Source organism: Barbus barbus, assembly GCF_936440315.1.
Source record: "Barbus barbus genome assembly, chromosome: 22".
Lineage (NCBI taxonomy): Eukaryota > Metazoa > Chordata > Actinopteri > Cypriniformes > Cyprinidae > Barbus > Barbus barbus.
The window spans coordinates 12,881,385-12,901,447 of NC_136750.1; the positions used below are offsets into that span (position 1 = coordinate 12,881,385).

The 20,063-nt window shown below is 38.7% G+C and overlaps 1 protein-coding gene and 1 pseudogene across 2 annotated transcripts; one reads left to right on the top strand and one right to left on the bottom strand.

Moving 5' to 3' along the window:
- Positions 1 to 8,775: 8,775 nt before the first annotated feature.
- Positions 8,776 to 13,085, top strand: LOC306888523 (extracellular calcium-sensing receptor-like; the record flags this gene model as incomplete). The annotated part of the gene is made up of 6 exons (XM_079446878.1): positions 8,776 to 9,005; positions 9,149 to 9,443; positions 9,729 to 10,514; positions 10,708 to 10,929; positions 11,252 to 11,375; positions 12,172 to 13,085. The coding sequence occupies 6 exons, from the start codon at positions 8,776 to 8,778 to the stop codon at positions 13,083 to 13,085; spliced, it is 2,571 nt and encodes an 856-aa protein (XP_079303004.1).
- A 1,394-nt stretch (positions 13,086 to 14,479) lies between these two features.
- Positions 14,480 to 18,771, bottom strand: LOC306888647 (extracellular calcium-sensing receptor-like; annotated as a pseudogene). The gene is made up of 6 exons: positions 18,760 to 18,771; positions 18,106 to 18,318; positions 17,707 to 17,922; positions 17,504 to 17,627; positions 16,145 to 16,470; positions 14,480 to 15,153 (listed from the first exon to the last, which is right to left on the bottom strand). The product of its transcript is annotated as an extracellular calcium-sensing receptor-like (transcript).
- Positions 18,772 to 20,063: the final 1,292 nt, after the last annotated feature.

Sequence of the window (20,063 nt, forward strand, 5' to 3'; positions counted from 1 at the left end):
CCCGCTCCAGTCTGGGAGCACATAGAGCCTGCTCCAGTCCGGGAGCCTACGGAGTCCGCCCCAGAGCCCGCTCCAGTCCGGGAGCCTACGGAGTCCGCCCCAGAGCTCGCTCCAATCCGGGAGCCTACGGAGTCCGCCCCAGAGCCCGCTCCAGTCCGGGAGTCTACGGAACCCGCTCCAGTCTGGGAGCACATAGAGCCTGCTCCAGTCCGGGAGCCCTCTGACTCTGCCCCAGAGCCCGCTCCAGTCCGGGAGCTTACGGAGTCTGCCCCAGAGCCCGCTCCAGTCCGGGAGCCTACGGAGTCCGCCCCAGAGCCCGCTCCAGTCCGGGAGCCTACGGAGTCCGCCCCAGAGCCCGCTCCAGTCCGGGAGCCTACGGAGTCCGCCCCAGAGCCCGCTCTAGTCCGGGAGTCTACGGAACCTGCTCCAGACCGGGAGCACATAGAGCCCGCTCCAGTCCGGGAGCCTACGGAGTCCGCCCCAGAGCCTGCTCCAGTCCGGGAGCCTACGGAGTCCGCCCCAGAGCCCGCTCCAGTCCGGGAGTCTACGGAACCTGCTCCAGACCGGGAGCACATAGAGCCCGCTCCAGTCCGGGAGCTTACGGAACCTGCTCCAGTCCGGGAGCACATAGAGCCCGCTCCAGTCCGGGAGCTTACGGAACCCGCTCCAGACCGGGAGCCCTCTGACTCTGCTCCAGAACCCGCTCCAGTCCGGGAGCACATAGAGCCCGCTCCAGTCCGGGAGCTTACGGAACCCGCTCCAGACCGGGAGCCCTCTGACTCTGCTCCAGAACCCGCTCCAGTCCGGGAGTACATAGAGCCCGCTCCAGTCCGGGAGCCTATGGAGTCCACCTCAGAGCCCGCTCCAGTCCGGGAGCCCTCTGACTCTGCTCCAGAGCCCGCTCCAGTCCGGGAGCCCTCTGACTCTGCTCCAGAGCCCGCTCCAGTCCGGGAGCCCTCTGACTCCGCTCCAGAGCCCGCTCCAGTCCGGGAGCACACAGACTCCGCTCCAGAGCCCGCTTCAGTCTGGGAGCCCTCTGACTCCGCTCCAGAGCCCGCTCCAGTCCGGGAGCCTACGGAGCCCGCTCCAGTCCGGGAGCCTACGGAGCCCGCTCCAGAGCCCGCTCCAGTCCGGGAGCACACGGAGCCCGCTCCAGTCCGGGAGTCGTCCTATGAATCTGTCCCATCATGGTGGTTTTCAGCCCCATGTGCACTCATATGGTGGTATCCAGCTCTGTCTGATCCACCATGGGGGCCCTCTCTCCCGTCTGTTCAGCGGTGGTGGTCTTCTGCACCGCCATGGAGATCTTCGTCTTTCTCTGAGTGGCTGCGGCGGTCTTCTGCTACTCATGCGCCACCCTGGAGGGCTTCAGCTCTGTATGTTGCGCCACATGGGCCTGGTCCGCCATCTCGCTCCCTGGCTCGATTCCGGGCTACCTCCCTCCTGAACTTTTTTGTGTGTTCTGTTGGAGTGTCTGGAATCCACTCCTTAAGGCCGGGGTTATGTCACAACCAGTTGTTGGAGTGCCCATGTCAGCCACAAGAGGGCACTCCTTTTGGATCGTTTTTCGGTTCTGGACTTCGTTTCCCATTACCCTTTGCACTCATGATTGTTTGATCATTCTCAGCTGTATGTCATTTACTGATTAGTTTTATTCTTGATTTATACTTTGCTTTCAGTGTGTTTGGTTGCTGGATTAGGCCATTTACAAAAAGTTGGGGATTTTGTAGGTTTATATCATTGATATTTACATCAGAGAATTTGGTTAAAATTATTATACCACCGGGAATAGCCTTAATTACTTTGGTAAAACCCTCTGGTTGTGTTCGGGTCAAATTGACCCGAATTTTTTTTTCTTTTTCCTGAAAATACTAGTTAACGTTATCGCATTGGACTCAAACTTACTGACTTTGTGCACATAGGGTACAAGTACTTCTCATTAATTTTTTTAGAATTTTTGTCAATTTTTGTGGGTTTTATTTCACCTAGTCACACTCGTTGTGTTCCCGGTCAAAATGACCGGACTCCAAACAACTGCTTATAAATCTGTCATTATGCTAGATTATCACTAAATATTGGATTCATTCTTTTTGTCAACTTGTTTTCTTTCATTTAGGACTGGTTTTGTGTTTCTATTTGCTTCTGATTAATCGTAAGCCTCATTTATCTGAGAGTAGGTACCTAATTTTTTGAGTGAAAAAATCATTTTTTATGAATACTTTGCACATTAAACAAAAAATTATAAAAATTTGCGCTGTTTCTCACACTAGTGTACTTGTTTAATCAGGAAGTTTGCTTTTAAATGCTTTTATTTTGTACAAAATTGCACAAAGTCACACTCGTGGTGTTCCCGGTCAAAAATGACCAAACAATTGCTTATAAATCTGTCATTATGCTAGATTATCACCAAATATTGGATTCAATCTTTTTGTCAACTTGTTTTTTCATTTAGGACTGGTTTTGTGTTTCTATTTGCTTCTGATTAATCGTAAGCCTCATTTATCCGAAAGTAGGCGCCTCATTTTTTGAGTGAAAAAAGCATTTTTTATGAATAATTTTCACAATACGAGAGAAAAAATTATGAAAATTTGCACTGTTTCTCACACTAATGTACTTCAATGTTTAATCAGGAAGTTTGCTTTTAAATGCTTTTATTTTGTACAAAATTGCAAAAAGTCACACTCGTGGTGTTCCCGGTCAAAAATGACCGGACTCCAAACAATTGCTTATAAATCTGTCATTATGCTATATTATCACCAAATATTGGATTCAATCTTTTTGTCAACTTGTTTTCTTTCATTTAGGACTGGTTTTGTGTTTCTATTTGCATCCGATTAATCGTAGGTCTCATTTATCTAAAAGTAGGCACCTCATTTTTTGAGTGAAAAAAATGTTTTTTATGAATAATTTTCACAATATGAGAGAAAAAATTATGAAAATTTGCACTGTTTCTCACACTAGTGTACTTTAATGTTTAATCAGGAAGTTTGCTTTTAAATGATTTTATTTTGTACAAAATTGCAAAAAGTCACACTCGTGGTGTTCCATTTATAGTTGAACATGTTCTACTCTCTAATTTTAAATTTCAGATTTAAAAGATCTTAGTTACCACAAAGCGCACACACATATACGATACAAAAATAATTAAATAAATCTTCATACCAGTTAATGTTCATAATAATATTATTGCATACTGCTCAAAGATTTGGGAAAAAAATATTTTGATGTTGTGGGAACAAAGGTTCTTGAAACATTCATGTCAATAAAGCCCATCTGAACTGAAAAAAAAAAATAATAGAGAGAGATGCAAGAAATCATATTATTGACGACTTTTCCTGACCTTTAAATGTTTAAAGCACACATTGGGATGTATGCAGCAGTACTACCTACCACCTGGATGCTCTCCCCTCTTTTCTCAATTGTTTCTCTATCACCCTATTCTTCCACTTCACTGAAATAGTAAATTGAGAACATAATCACTGCTAGGTTAACAGAAATATTGTTAACACTTAAAAAAAAGGATACAATGGACATTGTGTAAAAACAATTATATTTTCTACTCTTACCTGTGATGATAATCAGGACCAGAGAGGAAGGCCTGCTCAGCATCCTGCAGAGATAAATTCTGAAGCCCAGCCAGGCCATATATGATGGCCTATCAAAAGAATCTTAATTGAAATATAGCATAAGGTATAATATACAGTAGGGTTCGAAAGGGCAGAAACATGCACAATACATTATATTGTTATGCACTTCATATGGAGTACAGTACACAGTAAATGACACAATCTAACACGTGGTATTTTACCAGTCAATTACTATAGCCTCTTTCACACTGCACGTTGGTCCCGGAACATTGCCGGAAAATTGTCAGAGTGCCTTCTGTGTGAACGCAACCACGACCCGGGATTGATTCCGGGACCAATCCCGGGTTGGGGACCTAGTAACATTGCCGGGTTCAGTCCCGGAACGAGCGCTGTGTGAACAAAAGCCGGATAAATGCCGTAAAGGCTGATGACGCACGTTATCATGCGACTCTTTCACCAGGTGTTTTGAAGGCAGATCAACATTCACACAACGAAAAATGTGTAAACTGGAATGAAGCAGCGATCGAAGCCCCTCACTATCCGCGCTGAAGCTGAAATCGTTCGCCAATTTAGTTTTTTTTTTCTTGTTTTTCGTTTGCCAGTTTAGTGAAATGGTGCGCGGCGCATTATATACGTCACATGATGAGGTCACGTGCCATTCCGGAACATTTACGGGTTGTGTGTGAACGCGCGCACAGATTCCAGAAAATCACTGGCAGTGTGAATGCAGCAAATCTAACGACCCGGGAACAATTGCCGGAACACATTACCCGTGTATTTTCCAGAATCTCTGTGTGAAAGGGGTATAATGGCCTCTCTTTTATGTCTGACTATTAAAATGTCATATGTCTCAACCAACATAATAAATCCATGTCAAAATGAAGAGACGTACTCATAACATGTATTGTGGGGTAACGTTAAACAGGCTGACTGTGAGCATGTGACAGTTAAAACATTAAGATTATTTTAACTTAATTAATTCAAATGGAAAAACAATGAGTAATTAACAAGCTTTCACAACGAACTTGCTACAGTTTATTGTGAAAGTGTTTCTAGTATTGTGTCACTGTTTCCTATCACTGTATTGTGGCAGTGTTTCTTAAATATGTTTGAATGACGCAATGTTGTTCTGTTGAGCTGTTAAATTACAGAATGAGTGATGAGCGTTATGTTTATGTAAATGCTGCTCAGATTCGCCACAATTCTATCCATACATGGGAGCTGTATGTTCATAGTGAGAAATTATCACTCATGGCAGTGAAAGACCTTCTTTCCCTTCATTTAACCGTATGTTTCATAGAGAAATATCACTGATGTGAATTAGGAATACTTTGGCTTCATTATGTAACAGTGAATGTTTACTGTTGTTAGTTTAGTCATTTTCTTTATTGTACTAATTTTTTTGCAGACTATCTTCACCTTTTATTGTACATCTGTGGCCCTACCTCTCTCTGCCAATACACCATCTAAAGCTGATCACCTGTCTCCTCATTATTGGTGCTCTGACTGGCACCCAGGGGGGTTTGCTCATCAACTACCCAATCAGAACCTAACAGTCTCAAAGTATCTCCAACAATTCCACTCTCATTAATGGAGATAAGCACTGAAATTACATAAAGTCATTACGCAAAAGTTAAACCACAATTATATGAATTTAGACACATTTGTAGTGGATACCCTTGTTCACTTTTCCTGTGGCATGATATGTTTTATTGACAGCGAGGAGAGTTATAATAATACATATTTAAACTAAACGGCAGATCTCATGTTATGATCTTTTTTTTTTTTTTTTTAGCCAGAACAAATGATCAATGATGCACACTTACTTCGATATTATGGCGGACACTGCTGGATTCGGTGGAATGGTCTATTCTCCGGTTTGAATAGGACCGATGATATAACCCAGCAAGCAATTTTGCGTCTAATAGACGTCTAGGCTAAAACGAGGCTAATTTTGGGCTGTCAGTGAAAATCTAATAGACGTCTAAACATAGCCCAAGAATAGACAGCTATTGAATGACTACATATATACGTCTAATAGACGGCTAACCATAGCCCAAGAATAGACTAGTCATCAATTAGACAGCTATTAAACGACTACATATATACATCTAATAGACAGGCAATATGGGTCTAGGCTAAAACAAGGCTGATTTTGGGCTGTCAGTGAAAATCTAATAGACGTCTAACCATAGCCCAAGAATAGATTAGTCATCAATTACACTACATATACATGTAATAGACAACAAAAGGAGGCATAAGGATTCTTTTCACTCAAATATAACAGGTTCTCATAAATGAAAATCCATCCAAACTACTTGAATATAAAGGGATTTATTAAGAACAATTATATTAACAACTTAGACAACATTCAAACATAAAAATGAACAAATAAAATATTGCAAAATATGTAAAACAACTTAAGATACTAAAATTTTTAATTAATTGTTAGCTTTATAGCCATAACCCCCGCCCCCTGCTCTCCCTGGTGCCTGTTTAAAATGACCAGAAATTGAATTTTTTATTTCCCATTCAGTCGCCAATGGAAAGTTGGTCATCACTGCGTCTGCCAAATGAGAAAAAGAAAACAATTATTGCTCCAGAAAAGCATTGTGGACAATCATTTTTAAAGGGATAGATCACTTTGAAATTAAATTTTGGTATGTTTTAGCTTACCTTAAGGGCATCCAAGATGTAGGTGTCTTTGTTTCCGCAGTAGTTTCAATTTTGATATTTTTAGCTCAAACCGTTCTTGTCTGTCAGTCATATAATGCAGGTCTATATGGTCACCACCTGAAAGAGCATGCACAGAGAAGTCCAAATTAAACAATGACACCTACATCTTGGATGCCATTAAGGTAAGCTAAAACATACCAAAATTTTATTTCAAAGTGAACTATCCCTATATATCATTCTTTATCACTTACTCGTATAACTCTAATGAACATAAAGTTATAGGGGTAGTTCACTTAAAAAAAAACTAAAAAAACATGTAATCATTTACTCCCTTTCACTTGGTTCCAAACCTGTATGGCTTTCTTCTTTGGAACACACACAAAAAATATATTTTGAAGAATGTTGGTAACAAAACATTTAATGGTAGTCATTGACAAGTGTACTGTATATTCAATTGCTGTAGCCTACTTTGTTGACTGATTGCTGGATAATTTGCAATAAACAGTGTCTTTAAATCAAATAAAGTGGATTACATCACTCCACTTCTGAGGTTTTTACACTGGCTATCTGTCTGTCTAGTATCAAAATACTACAGCTGGTTATTAAATTAATTAACATTTTAAGGCCAAAGTAAATTTCTAATCTTCTGATGCATTATGAACCATCCAGAGCAGACCTCTCAGGTCATCTGGGACAGTAGCCAGCTACTTTTATATCCCCAAAGTCAAAACAAACATGGAGAAGCAGCATTCAGTTTTTATGCACCATATATCTGAAACAAATTCACTGAAAACTGAATGTATGCTGCATATTTTAATTATTTTATCAAGTTTAAAGACTTTAAAGACTACTGTTTGCCACTACCTTTTATTAATTGGAAAGGAAAACATATTTTTTTATAATTTCTTTTCATGTTGCTGTTAAGTTTTATGTAAAGTACTTCGAAAATTTGCGTTAAATCAAAAACTATTATTTCTTACTCTAATCTAAAAACAAAAATATAATGGTAAATAATAAATATATATAAAAATAGTAATGATAAGTTTCATAGTTTCTCCACATTGAATTTAACTGTTAGATACATTTTAGAAGGGCACACAGTTGCAATAACACGTGCGGGTAACGTTAACTTGTTGGAGAAAAATAGTACTCTGCAATGGTAATGTTAAAATGTCACGGTTTCTACACATTATAACAACTAACTAATTTAAACAATGAACATACCAAAAATAAAACGCATACTTACAAGATCGAAGTAGAAATGTGACGCTTTTCAGAGTGTCGCTCGCCCGTTGCTCTCCGACAGCTGCCTCGTGTAAAATAAAATGGCGGAAATGTTTATCGCGAGATCTGGCTAAAGTGATCTAGTCGCGCAATGCCAGTAGTCCCAGTAGTCATGTCTCAGTAGTGTTTTGATTGCGCCATCTAGTGGTTGAGAAATGCAATTGCATTTGATTTAATTTGAAATGATAGACAGTCATATCGTAGATTGTGTATCAATGTTATGTTAATATGTTAATGTTTGTAAAAACTGTCTTTGAAGTGGAAAAGTGCTTAGCATCACAGGGTCTGAGCAGACGTACGCACTTTTTTACTGTCGGAGTAGACTTATAGCAGGTTTTTGGAAATGTAAGCTGTTCTTGCAGCGTGCTGTTCTAAATTATGATGATTGGTGATATTTGATATGTTAATGACATTAATTAGGAGACGTTTACAAGGCAGAGAGCTGAAACCATTCAATTCCGTGCAAGTTCAAGATCATTTGCGATTCATAGATTTCACATCTGAAAGAGACGCGTTTTCTGTTCGTACGTTCATTCTATGAATCACACGTACGCATATTCGAGAGATGATCGTAAGATCAAATTTAGGATGGTTTCTGCGCAACATTTTATAAATGAGGCCCCTGGTGCGCAGAGTATATTCTATAAGATTTTTTTTAAATAGTCATTTATTTATTTATGTATTTATTTATTTGTATTATTGGGGGTGCAGGAATAAACCACCAGTTTAAATAACATGATGTTTTGAATTCTTCTAAAATGTCTTCAAGCATGCAATGCCAATTTAAGGTCCTGAATGTTACAGTAATGTTAACTTGTGATCTAGTTTGGTGTTACCAAATTATATATTTATTTAAAATATGCTATATTAATTATTATTATCATATATAGTTGCATGTATAGCAGAAACATGAACATGTCACTGAAACATATTAAATATCTTGATAAGATAAAATGCTTGCAAAATAAGTAATAAAATCCATTACCATCATTTCTCTTGAGACTGGCAGGGGGTGGGGTGACTTTAAAGAAGGTACTGTTTTTGGATGTTTTGAAACTTCTTGATTCTTTCGAGACACATTATCACATCGTGATTGACTGATTTGAAATAATAACCACACCCTCTTACATATTTTTTTTTTATTCTCAACAGTAGTTGCTGGTGGGTATTTAAAACAAGGTGTAATGCTCACCTCCTATTTGGAATGGTTGCTTGCCCCGCAAGAGACATGCATGCTAATCTTTTACTGACAACGACACTACTGTGTATTGCCAGGCTTTGTCCTGCTATGTGTGGGGATAATTTAGGTACCTGCATCCTCCAAGCTGACCCTCAGCCCCCTGCACTTTTCCAGGACGGAGACTTTGTCATTGGAGGGGCTTTCACCATTCATTACTATCTGAAGACAGAGAAGCACATCTACATTAGACGGCCACAACCACTTGAGTGCAGTGGCAGGTTTGCTCTTGATATAAAATTGAATACAATTCCAGAGCAGTCTTAAATGGATTAAAGTGATTGTGTTAACATTGTTATTACTAAAAGAGTGTGTGCGTGTTAGAATTATTATACCTAATAATTGTTCGTGTGTGCTTCAACAGCATGGACTTCAGGGAGCTGCGCTTTGCTCGAGCCTTGCAGTTCGCCATCCAAGAGATAAACAACAGCTCTGATCTTTTACCAGGCATCACATTAGGGTATCATATATACGACTCTTGTGGCTCTGTGCCAATGGCAATCAAAGTGGCATTACAGCTTGCCAACGGACTAGATCTAATGTTTAACGACACTGATTCCTGTGCAAAATCGGCTGCAGTTCCCGCACTTGTCGGAGAATCTGGTTCCACACCGTCTATAAGCACTTCAAGATTTTTCGGTCCCTTTGGAATTCCACAGGTGTTTGCTCAGTATAAATGTTTTTCAGTCTTCTAAGATAGGCCTATTTACATAATTAATAAATAAATAATACAAATGTTGGCGCTGTGTCAGAACTGCCTAGTAATTGCAAAAAAATCGTAAATTTGCCAGCTGGAAAAACGTTGAAACCTGTCGTTAAAGGAAACATCTGTAAACATTTGTCACAGGACCAAGTATTATTGGAGTAGTCGGACTTTAAAATGAATTTTAAGTCGTTATATGTTGGGAAATAAATAGCTACTTTCCTCCTATTGTGCACTATAGGTGAGTCATTACGCAACATGCGCGTGTCTCAGTGACAAGCGGCAGTACCCTACTTTCTTCAGGACCATCCCCAGCGATCACCATCAAGCGGCAGCACTGGCACGGATGGTCAAGCACTTCGGATGGACGTGGATCGGAGCTGTGCGCAGTGATTCAGACTACGGGAACAATGGCATGGCATCATTCTTGAAAGCTGCTGAGGAGGAGGGAATCTGTGTGGAGTATTCTGAGGCCTATTACAGGACCCAGCCGCACAGCAAACTGAAAAGGGTGGCTGAAGTCATTCGCAGATCAACGGCTCGTGTAATTGTTGCCTTCCTGGCCTCAGGTGATATGAGACTTCTTTTAGAAGAGCTGAGCCAGCAGCCTCCTCCCCCGATGCAGTGGATTGGCAGTGAGTCGTGGGTTACAGACCCAGAAATGCTTCGGTATAATTTGTGTATCGGTGTAGTGGGTTTTGCAATCCCGCGATCTGTTATCCCCGGTCTTCGTGAATTTTTACTTGACCTGTCTCCAGAGCAGGCGGTGGAATTTCCACTGCTGACAGAATTCTGGGAAAGTTCATTCAGCTGTAGTCTAAAACGGCAGACAGGTTCGTCTAATGGTATGCCAGCATGTGATGGCACAGAGGACCTGCGCGATTTACAGAACCCATACACAGACACGTCCCAGTTGCGCGTAACAAATATGGTGTACAAAGCCACATATGCTATAGCCCATGCCCTCCATAGCATTGTCTGTGACGAAAATCGATGTGACGAAAGCATCATAGTTGATCCTCATAAGGTACGTTTTCTCATCGTGGAATAAATTGTAAATGTAAATGTAAAACCATAGAGATTTTAAAATGGATCAATGTAATGTATTACTCTGCTGCATTCTACTATAAAATATTTATACAGTCACATCCATTTTAGTTCTAATTATTCAGCAAATTGTAATCACAGCACAGTTTGAATTGTTAATGTTCATCATGCAGGTTTTTGATCAACTCAAACGGGTAAATTTTACTAAAAATAATTATTCCGTTTCATTTGACACCAATGGAGACCCTGTGGCCACATATGAACTTGTGAACTGGCAGCTTCAAGAAGACGGTTCAGTTGATTTTGTGACAGTGGGTCAATATGATGCATCCAAGCCTAAAGGCCAAGAATTCAGTCTGAACAGAGCTATCATTTGGTATGATGGCGATGAAAAGGTATAAAGTGGCTTCTAGACTGAGAGTGTATTACAGTACCCCTGAAAATGGTTTTAAGGGGCATTTTTAAATTTTGATGTTATATGTCCTCTTAACCATATAAAAATGCAATGTTTTTCATTGAAACAGGTAATTTGAATAAATCATATGCAAGTACTGAACATACATAACTAGACAGCCTTGAGTTGGTTATGTATGTATGTTGTTTTTGTTTGTTTGTTTTTTTAACATAAGCATAACAACAAATAACAGGAAAAAAACAAGAAAAAAAAGGTCTTGGTTAATTTCTGATTCTGATCCTGTATGTACATGTTACCTGCAGGTGCCTGTGTCTGTGTGCAGTGAGAGCTGTCCTCCAGGCACTAGGAAGGCTGTGAAAAAAGGAAGACCTGTCTGCTGTTATGACTGCATTAACTGTGCTGAAGGAGAGATCAGCAATGATACAGGTACTTTGATTGGGTTTATGCTGCTGGATAAATAACAGATATTTCTGGGCCAATTACATAAGAGACGTCATGATACAGAAAAAGGAAAATATTTAATACCTAATCTATTTTAAAACGTGAAAAAATCTTAGAAATGTACTCAGCATTTACACTGGTCATGCTTTTCAAAAGTGTAGTGTATTTCCTTCTTGAGGATTAGTGTATGTGTGCACCTTTTGCAATAGTTGTGCATGTCCCTCAATTGTCTTGCGTGTGAAAAGATGGATTTACAATCAAAAACCAAAGAACGTGCAGGACCCGGAGTATTATTTCTAAAGAACAGTGGGCAGTTTAACTTCTTAGGACAAATAAGAGGCTCAGGAATAGCTATCACAAAACACAAAAACAGTCATTGATCATCCAGTTTTAAGACTCAAGGCTATGTAAACTTTTGAACTGGTTCGTTTATTTTTCTTTTGTTTTGTGCACTTTATATAAACATCTGCTATATTAAATACTGTATCTTTTCAGAGCAGTAGCCTACTAAATTAAACAAATAAATAAATAACACCAGTTCTTCTTTTTTTTTTAAATCATTAACATTTTGCACATTTTCTGAGATGTGTATGTAGACTTATCACCAAACAGAATATTAATGTATTTTTGATGCATTACTAAAAAATAAGCAGACATCAGCACCATATAATACACCTTTCCTTGCTCTTTCTTAAAACAATAGTTTGATCAGAAGCATGTCCCATTTTGTTCCCGTGGTTCATGAATGGCTGTTAAGCACTGATTTTTTTTCATTTTCCAGATTCTTTAGATTGTCACAAATGCCTACCTGAGTACTGGCCCAATAATGAGAAGGACAAGTGTCTTCCTAAACCAGTGGAGTTTCTCTCCTGGGATGAGATCCTTGGGATTATACTGGCTGCTTTCTCTGTTGCTGGCTCTTTAGTGGCTTTAAGCATAACTTTAGTGTTCTACAAAAACAGGACCTCTCCGATTGTAAAAGCCAACAACTCAGAACTAAGCTTCCTGCTTCTCTTCTCATTAACTCTGTGTTTCCTCTGTTCACTTACTTTTATTGGTCGGCCCACTGAGTGGTCCTGTATGTTGCGTCACACAGCATTTGGGATAATTTTTGTCCTCTGTATCTCCTGTGTTCTAGGGAAGACTATAGTGGTGTTAATGGCCTTCAGAGCTACACTTCCAGGAAGTAATGTTATGAAATGGTTTGGTCCTCCTCAACAGAGACTCAGTGTTTTGGGCTTCACTCTTGTACAGGTCCTTATATGTGTGCTTTGGTTAACAATATCCCCTCCTTTTCCTTACAACAATATGCAACACTACAAAGAAAAGATCATTCTAGAATGCAGTTTAGGATCAGCTATAGGTTTCTGGGCTGTACTGGGTTATATTGGCTTGCTAGCTTTCCTTTGCTTTGTTTTAGCTTTTCTTGCCCGGAAACTGCCTGATAACTTCAATGAGGCTAAATTCATCACATTCAGTATGCTCATATTCTGTGCTGTATGGGTCACCTTTATTCCAGCTTATGTCAGCTCTCCAGGAAAATTTACTGTAGCTGTGGAGATTTTTGCTATTTTAGCATCAAGCTTTGGTCTGATTCTCTGTATTTTTGCTCCAAAGTGTTTCATTATTGTATTTAGGCCAGAGCAGAATACCAAAAAACACCTAATGGGTAAAGTACCATCAAAAGCCCTCTGAGTCACACAACAAAAGCACTGCAGAGGTGCACACAGTAATTAACATTGAACATTATATATTCGCATTATGGATGGTGCTGGACCTTAGAGAATCAGTGTGTGTGTGTGTGTATGTGTGTGTGCCGTATTTGTTGTTCATTCAAAATTATTAATTAATAAATAATATTTTATATAAATAATTCTACTAGTAGTTTTTTAACAATAGTGTTTAATATTGAGAAATGGTGTGTGTGTGTGTGTTTGTGATGGTGATTTTAGCTACATTGTTCCGCCTCTAGATGGCGACAAGAGACTGTTTTTACGAGTCAGCAGTAAAGACTTTTATGTTGAAAAAGACTCAGATGGAAGTTTTTACTTTTAATAACAGCTTGTAAGACACAACCAACAAATGCACTGAGCAGTGCTGTCAATGGAAATCACCCTTAAACAGATGAAAGGATAGAATGACAAAGAGCCTGTCACTTTCCTCAGTGGACATTCAAACTAATGTTTTATTGTGAATATGAGATTATGCTGAAGAATAAATGTAGGGTGGTGATGGCGCAGTGGATAAGACACATGCCTTTGGTGTGAGAGACCCGGGTTCGAATCCACTGTGAGACACCAATGTGTCCCTGAGCAAGACACTTAACCCCTAGTTGCTCCAGAGGCGTGCGACCTCTGATATATATAGCAATTGTAAGTCGCTTTGGATAAAAGCGTCAGCTAAATGAATAAATGTAAATGTGTAAATGTAAATGCTGTATCTGATGCAGGCAATCACACTCACTGAGTTAATCTCTCTCATAATACTCTACTACGCATAATACACTGCTTTTAATACAGTAATACAATAAGCTTTTAAAGAAGCAACTTCCTTCGTTACTACTTCCTTTCGAATTAGTAATGGAGGCTTGGGCTCAGCTGTTAAACTGTCAACTGGAAGGAAGTAGTTCTGCACAAAAGAGGGCTGTTACAGATATTCATTGTTGTTCTTAATTTATTTACACACTTGTGCCATTAAACTGTTGTATAAATGCAATATCACACTCGTAGACGTGAAATATGGCTGTATATCGGCACGTTTTGTTTACCTTTGGCACTTGGTCTGCAGCCTCGTGCCTATGGCCGAATCACAGCCGTACCGATATATAGCCGTATCTCATGTCTACTCATGTAACATTGCTCATATACATATATATATATATATATATATATATATATATATATATATATATATATATATATTGCAAATTCTGATTTCAATTCTGTTTGCATGTGTCAACTTGGACATTTGGGCAATAAAAGGCTTTTTAATTATGTCAACGTGGTTGTCAAGTGTTAATTATGGTTACACACAACAATAAAATACAGAATGTTTACAAAAATAAATTTAGTAAACAGTAGTAATGGCTCCTATATATTTATAACAATATAACAATCATAATCAAACAATATGATGAACAGAAATGACATATTGACAGGGTCACTGTCATGTAAGTTAATAACATTTAATTTTGACATTTTTCCAGTCATTCCCTTTTTAGTATTTAAATCAGGCCTTAACAGAATTACATAACATTTAGGTACAAAAATACAAAACAGACGTCCAAAAGTGGAAGCAAGAATGGCAAATTTCTCAACAGCCACTGTGTATTTCCCTGGTGAGCTGCTGTATGCTGGTATAAATGAGATCCACACAGCAAAAAAATATAAGCATACTAAATGTAATGAGCTTAGCTTTATTAAATGTATCTGGAAGTTTCCTTCCAAGGAAGGCAAGGGCGAAACACATACAAGAGAGTAATCCAATATAGCCCAGCACCAGGCAAAATCCTAGCGGCCACACATCTTTACATTCTAGTACAATCTTACCACCCTGATAGGACGTGCTTTTGTAGGGGTAAGGAGGTGCTAGTGCCAGCCAGCAAGCACACAAGATAACTTGGCCTGTCGTGCAGCAGAAAATGAAAACCCTTTGCTGTGGAGGGCCAAATAACTTAAGAGAAATGGAACCAGACATAGTGGAACGAAAGGCCAAAAGCACCACAATGGTCTTGACCAGTATGCATGAGATACATAGAACAAAGCTAATCCCAAACGCAGTGTTGGGAGTAACGTGTTTCAAACGGATTGTAACGGATTACTTTTTGCTGTAACGCAGTAGTGTAAGGCATTACTAATAAAGTTTCAGTAATATTTTACTCCGTACATGTTCAGTAACACTTGCGTTACAACGCACTTTTAGCCCAAATATTTTTTTTTTCTCAATTTAAAGTCGGGCTCCAACTTTTTTATGTCCCTTCGGGCCAATAGTTACTTCATAGTTCAGACGCGGGCTGGTCCTCGGACTGTTTTTGGCTTCGCCTTATATTTATATTTTAGACATACATCAATTGTTGATGAAAAAATTGCTGTGCTGGTGGAAATAACATGAGTCCGTGCTGCCGTGACTGTCAAGAGCGGCTCGACGGTGTTTAGAGTCCCGCAGCAGCAGCGAGCCGTCAGCACAGATGAAGAGTTCTGTGTTCAAATACACACAATAAAGCAAAAGCCCCTGCAAAAGTAATTAGCATGAATGTGTCCGGGGGAAATAGTAAGGATTCGTCATCTCCTCTTTAGATGCGCCTTTAGAGAGGCATCTTCACGGATAACAATTATATTAAATCGTTTTTGTTTTTATTTATTTCGTTAAGTAGTAATTTAAAGCTTTCTATAGATATATTTATCATGTCTGTGAGGCATGTATTCGCTGACTTTCAGTTCATTTTTGTGAAGCGCTCCTGTTCAAGATAAAAGCACAATGTTTTGTTGACATTGTGAGTGCGCACAAATAAAAGTTAACCCTTTACAGTTCCGAATGATGTATTACTCTTACCTTTATGAGCTTTATGTACCTCTACATTTTGTAATTTTAGAATGTTAAGTTCTACTTCTGTAGATATTTTGGTGAAAGTAACTCAAAAGTAATACAGGAGTCATGTACAATTCTGAGACAGTAATATTGTAAGGTAAGGAATTACTTTTAAATAACAGTAACAAGTAATCTATAATATATTACAGTTTGGAAGTAACTTGCACAACACAAACACAACTTGTCGGGCACGGCATGTCCATGGTGAGGGCCGGCCCACAAACACCAGTGAGCAAAGGAAGCAAAGTTTGAGAGACAACAGCAGCAGAAAACTCATCTCGGAGTTGTTGGCCTTAACTATGGGTGTGCTTCTAAAAATGAAGAAAATCACTGTGATAACAGTTGCCACAGCAACTCCAAAGAGAGACAAAGATATGAGAATTATTCCCATGATTTCATGGTATGAGAGAAACTCCTCTATGCCAGCAACACAAGACACCCTTTCCTTTGTTTGGCCAGTAGTACTGGGGACACTTGATACACTCAGTAGCACCTAGTAGACAGAAACAGACACTTTGGGTCAACCAGATTTCCAAAATGTATACAATATTATTACACAACTCTCTGGGATAATCTGTTTTGGAATACTTTATTTCTTTATTCAGAATATCGATTGTGGCATTCAGCAGTCAAATGTTTCCAACAATTCACAGTCATCCATAATTCTCTACCGGTTAGACAGGTCATAACGGGTCAGGTGGGTCACAACTCAAACCTCCGTTACTTTATTATAACATTGGTGTCTTGTTCCGTATTATGGTGACCAGGAGGGGACATGTTCACTTAGTTCACTTGGTTCACCTAATTTTGTCATGGCCATGAGATCATTTTGTCAAGGTAACAACATCCACATGTCGTGGCCATGAGATGTGAAGTCGTGGCCTCAAGATCTTATGTTGAGGGAACAACGTTCATTTCTCATGGCCATGAATTCTTATGTTGAGGGAACGATATGTTTTTCTTGTGGCCACAAAACAAACATGCTGTCAAACTGAAGAAGATGTTTTCTTAATTTACTGGTGCATTTTCTATTTGCATGTGTTTTCTTAAGTTGCAGCACATTGAGCTATCTCGGCCACCATACTCAATCCTAGATCAATTGTCTTTAAAAAAAAAAAAAAAACTTAAAATTTACTATTGTATTAGCAGAAGTTTTAAGATAATTCCATTCATCCATTCTCCAAACCACTTGTGGTCACAGGGCTTTAAGCTAATACACAGTTAGAATTATGCAATCATTTACTGTATACTCACATCAATATTTTAAGACCATATATTTATTTATTTGGTGAGTAGCCAAGTAATAAGTGAGATACTGGACAGGTAGCTGGTCATTATCACAAAATAAAACCGTCCACATCGGTGTCCTGATCAGTTTATTTGGTGATAATGTGTAGCTCCTGATGATAGATAGATAGATAGATAGATAGATAGATAGATAGATAGATAGATAGATAGATAGATAGATAGATAGATAGATAGATAGATAGATAGATAGATAGATAGATAGATAGATAGATATTTACCTGAGATATTGCTAATTTCCCCTTCAGCACAGGGCAAACAATCAAAGCAGCAGACAGGCTGTCCTGGTCGAGTGGCCTGCCGTGTTCCAGGGGGGCAAGGAGGGGTGCATAAGGAAACAGGAACCTAGATAGAAAACATTATAAAATCAGGAAACTAATAACTAAGAGCTTCACAACTGTTTGTCATTCAAGCACAGGCTCACCTCAGTGTGTCCCCCTGCCCACTGAATTAACCCCTCATCTATCCTAAGCTGCTGTCCATGTGGGGCAGATCCATCATAGGTGCCCACCATCTGAAACTGGATCGTACCTCTGTCATTTTTCTGACAGTTAATTATGTCATAGAGGGGCACAGGCTCTCCTTTGTTGTCAAAATACACCTTCTCATTGAACTGGTTTGTACAACGTACTTTCTCCAGCTAGTGAAGGAGCTATTGAATTAGTTACAGCAAGCAAAAAATAAAATAATAAATAATTTAAAAAATTAAAAAGAATAATAAGAATTTTTACATATTTTATAACACACAAACACACACACACACACACACACATATATATATATATATATATATATATATATATACACACACACACACACACACGATTATTACCTGCCATGGAGAGAAATTTGATTGAGTCTTGCAGATGTGATCTGAGCTTTGTTCCTTAGAACCACATTGTAACAGTTGGTGTAGAGCATGAGCAATAGCATACACTGCTTTATAGACATTGTATGAAATTATCACCCTTGATACATCAGTATAGCTATTCTCAGTCTCCATTAGATCCTCTGAACCAGTACAGAGGGATGACAACTCAGAATCGCCACCATCCAGTATTTTGTATTTAATTTTTTTTGTATCTCTTCTCTCTCTCTCTCTCTCAAAATTGACCAATAAAGAACATTAGAACAGTGTACAGAAATATGTCTGCTATTTATACTACTTATTGCAAATAGTGGCAATTATCTGCTCCTCAGTATTGTAATACATTATAAAACAGTACGCAATAATAATGTATTGTAAATTGTAGTTTTAATTCAAATTATTAAATTGATGCCACCTTATTGGGACAATAAAGCCCTCCTTACACCTACCCTAACCCTACCCGATACTTTTATTTTCAACTTTTTGATTATTCCCTTAATTTTTATTGAAAATAAATGCCTTTCTGATGCAAAATGAGATTTGAAAAGGGAGAAAAAAGTTTGGTAAAAGATGAGCTCGAACTCAGGTCGTTCGTGTAAAAAGAAAAACCTGCTTTACCATCTACGCCACTGAAACCGATGCTAATGGAATGTCTTTCTTTATTGTTGACTAACCCAATCACACGTTAGTGGGCAGAGTTAGTGTAAATAGCCTTTGCCAACAAGGCGGGCTATTTGCACTTAGTGTAAATAGACACTCCGAAAATATAAACTATAAAATACATTTCTCTCTCTCTCTCATTTGTTTGTTACTTCAATGATAAAGAAGAAAGGGCAAACTGATAAACACTCACTCACAGAGCTACTATTATCCCCACCAGGACTAGTCCAGCTCTTTATGAAGGGCAATCTATGTGCATTTGAGAATGGATGTCTGTGTATTTTTATATGTTTGTAAGGGATGTCGAGATGTCAACAGTGAGAGTTGACACATTAAAAACTTCTAAAAGTGTAATTTATTAATATAATAAAACTATAATCCACACTGATGAATCCTAAAACTATAGGCCTATATAGTTATGACATCCTGTGTATGTGCCTGTGTGTTTGAGGGAGAAAGGGAAGAGATATGATAAATTGTTGATCAGATGATGAGTATAGCATTAAATAAACTGTAAACTTACTTAGTCAAATTTGTAAACTGCTTGGATGAACCTTTAAAAGCATAAGAAGGCTGTGTGTGTGTGTGTGTGTGTGTGTGTGTGCAGTGGTGTATAAAGTATCCGAAAGCCATACTCAAGTAAAAGTACAGTTATCTTACCAAAAAATTACTTTGGTAGAAGTTGAAGTCTTCGTTTAGAATATTACATAAGTAAAAGTCTTAAAGTATATGATATGTATTGATATTTAAACGTACTTAAGTATTGAAAGTAAAAGTACAAGTAAATGCAAAATGGAAAAGAAGCAAATAAATATATATATAAAAAAATATTCATACAGCTTTAGTAGCAAGATTGAGTCCAGTTTTAACTCTTTCTTCCATTTTGTATTTTTGGGTAAGAATAAGAAGCACTTCATCCGGTACTAAGTGTCTTTCGTTTCAACATAACAAAGACAAGACAGTTAACTTAGCCTATAGGATGTATTTTGAATGTCCGGTAGTCCTCAAATAACATTTTAGTCCTGTCTCGTCTTGTTAACGAAGATGTGGCATAAATTTCGTCATAGTTTTTATCATCAGATATTAGTTTCAGCTCGTCAACGTCTCGTCTTAGTCACAGAAAAAAGGTTCGTTGGCAAATATTTTTCATCATCGTCGACGAAATTAACACTGCAACATAAGAAAACATTTCTGGAATCTGCATCTGAAATAGCATTTAGATTTATTTATTTACACAGTTTATGTATCTCAGA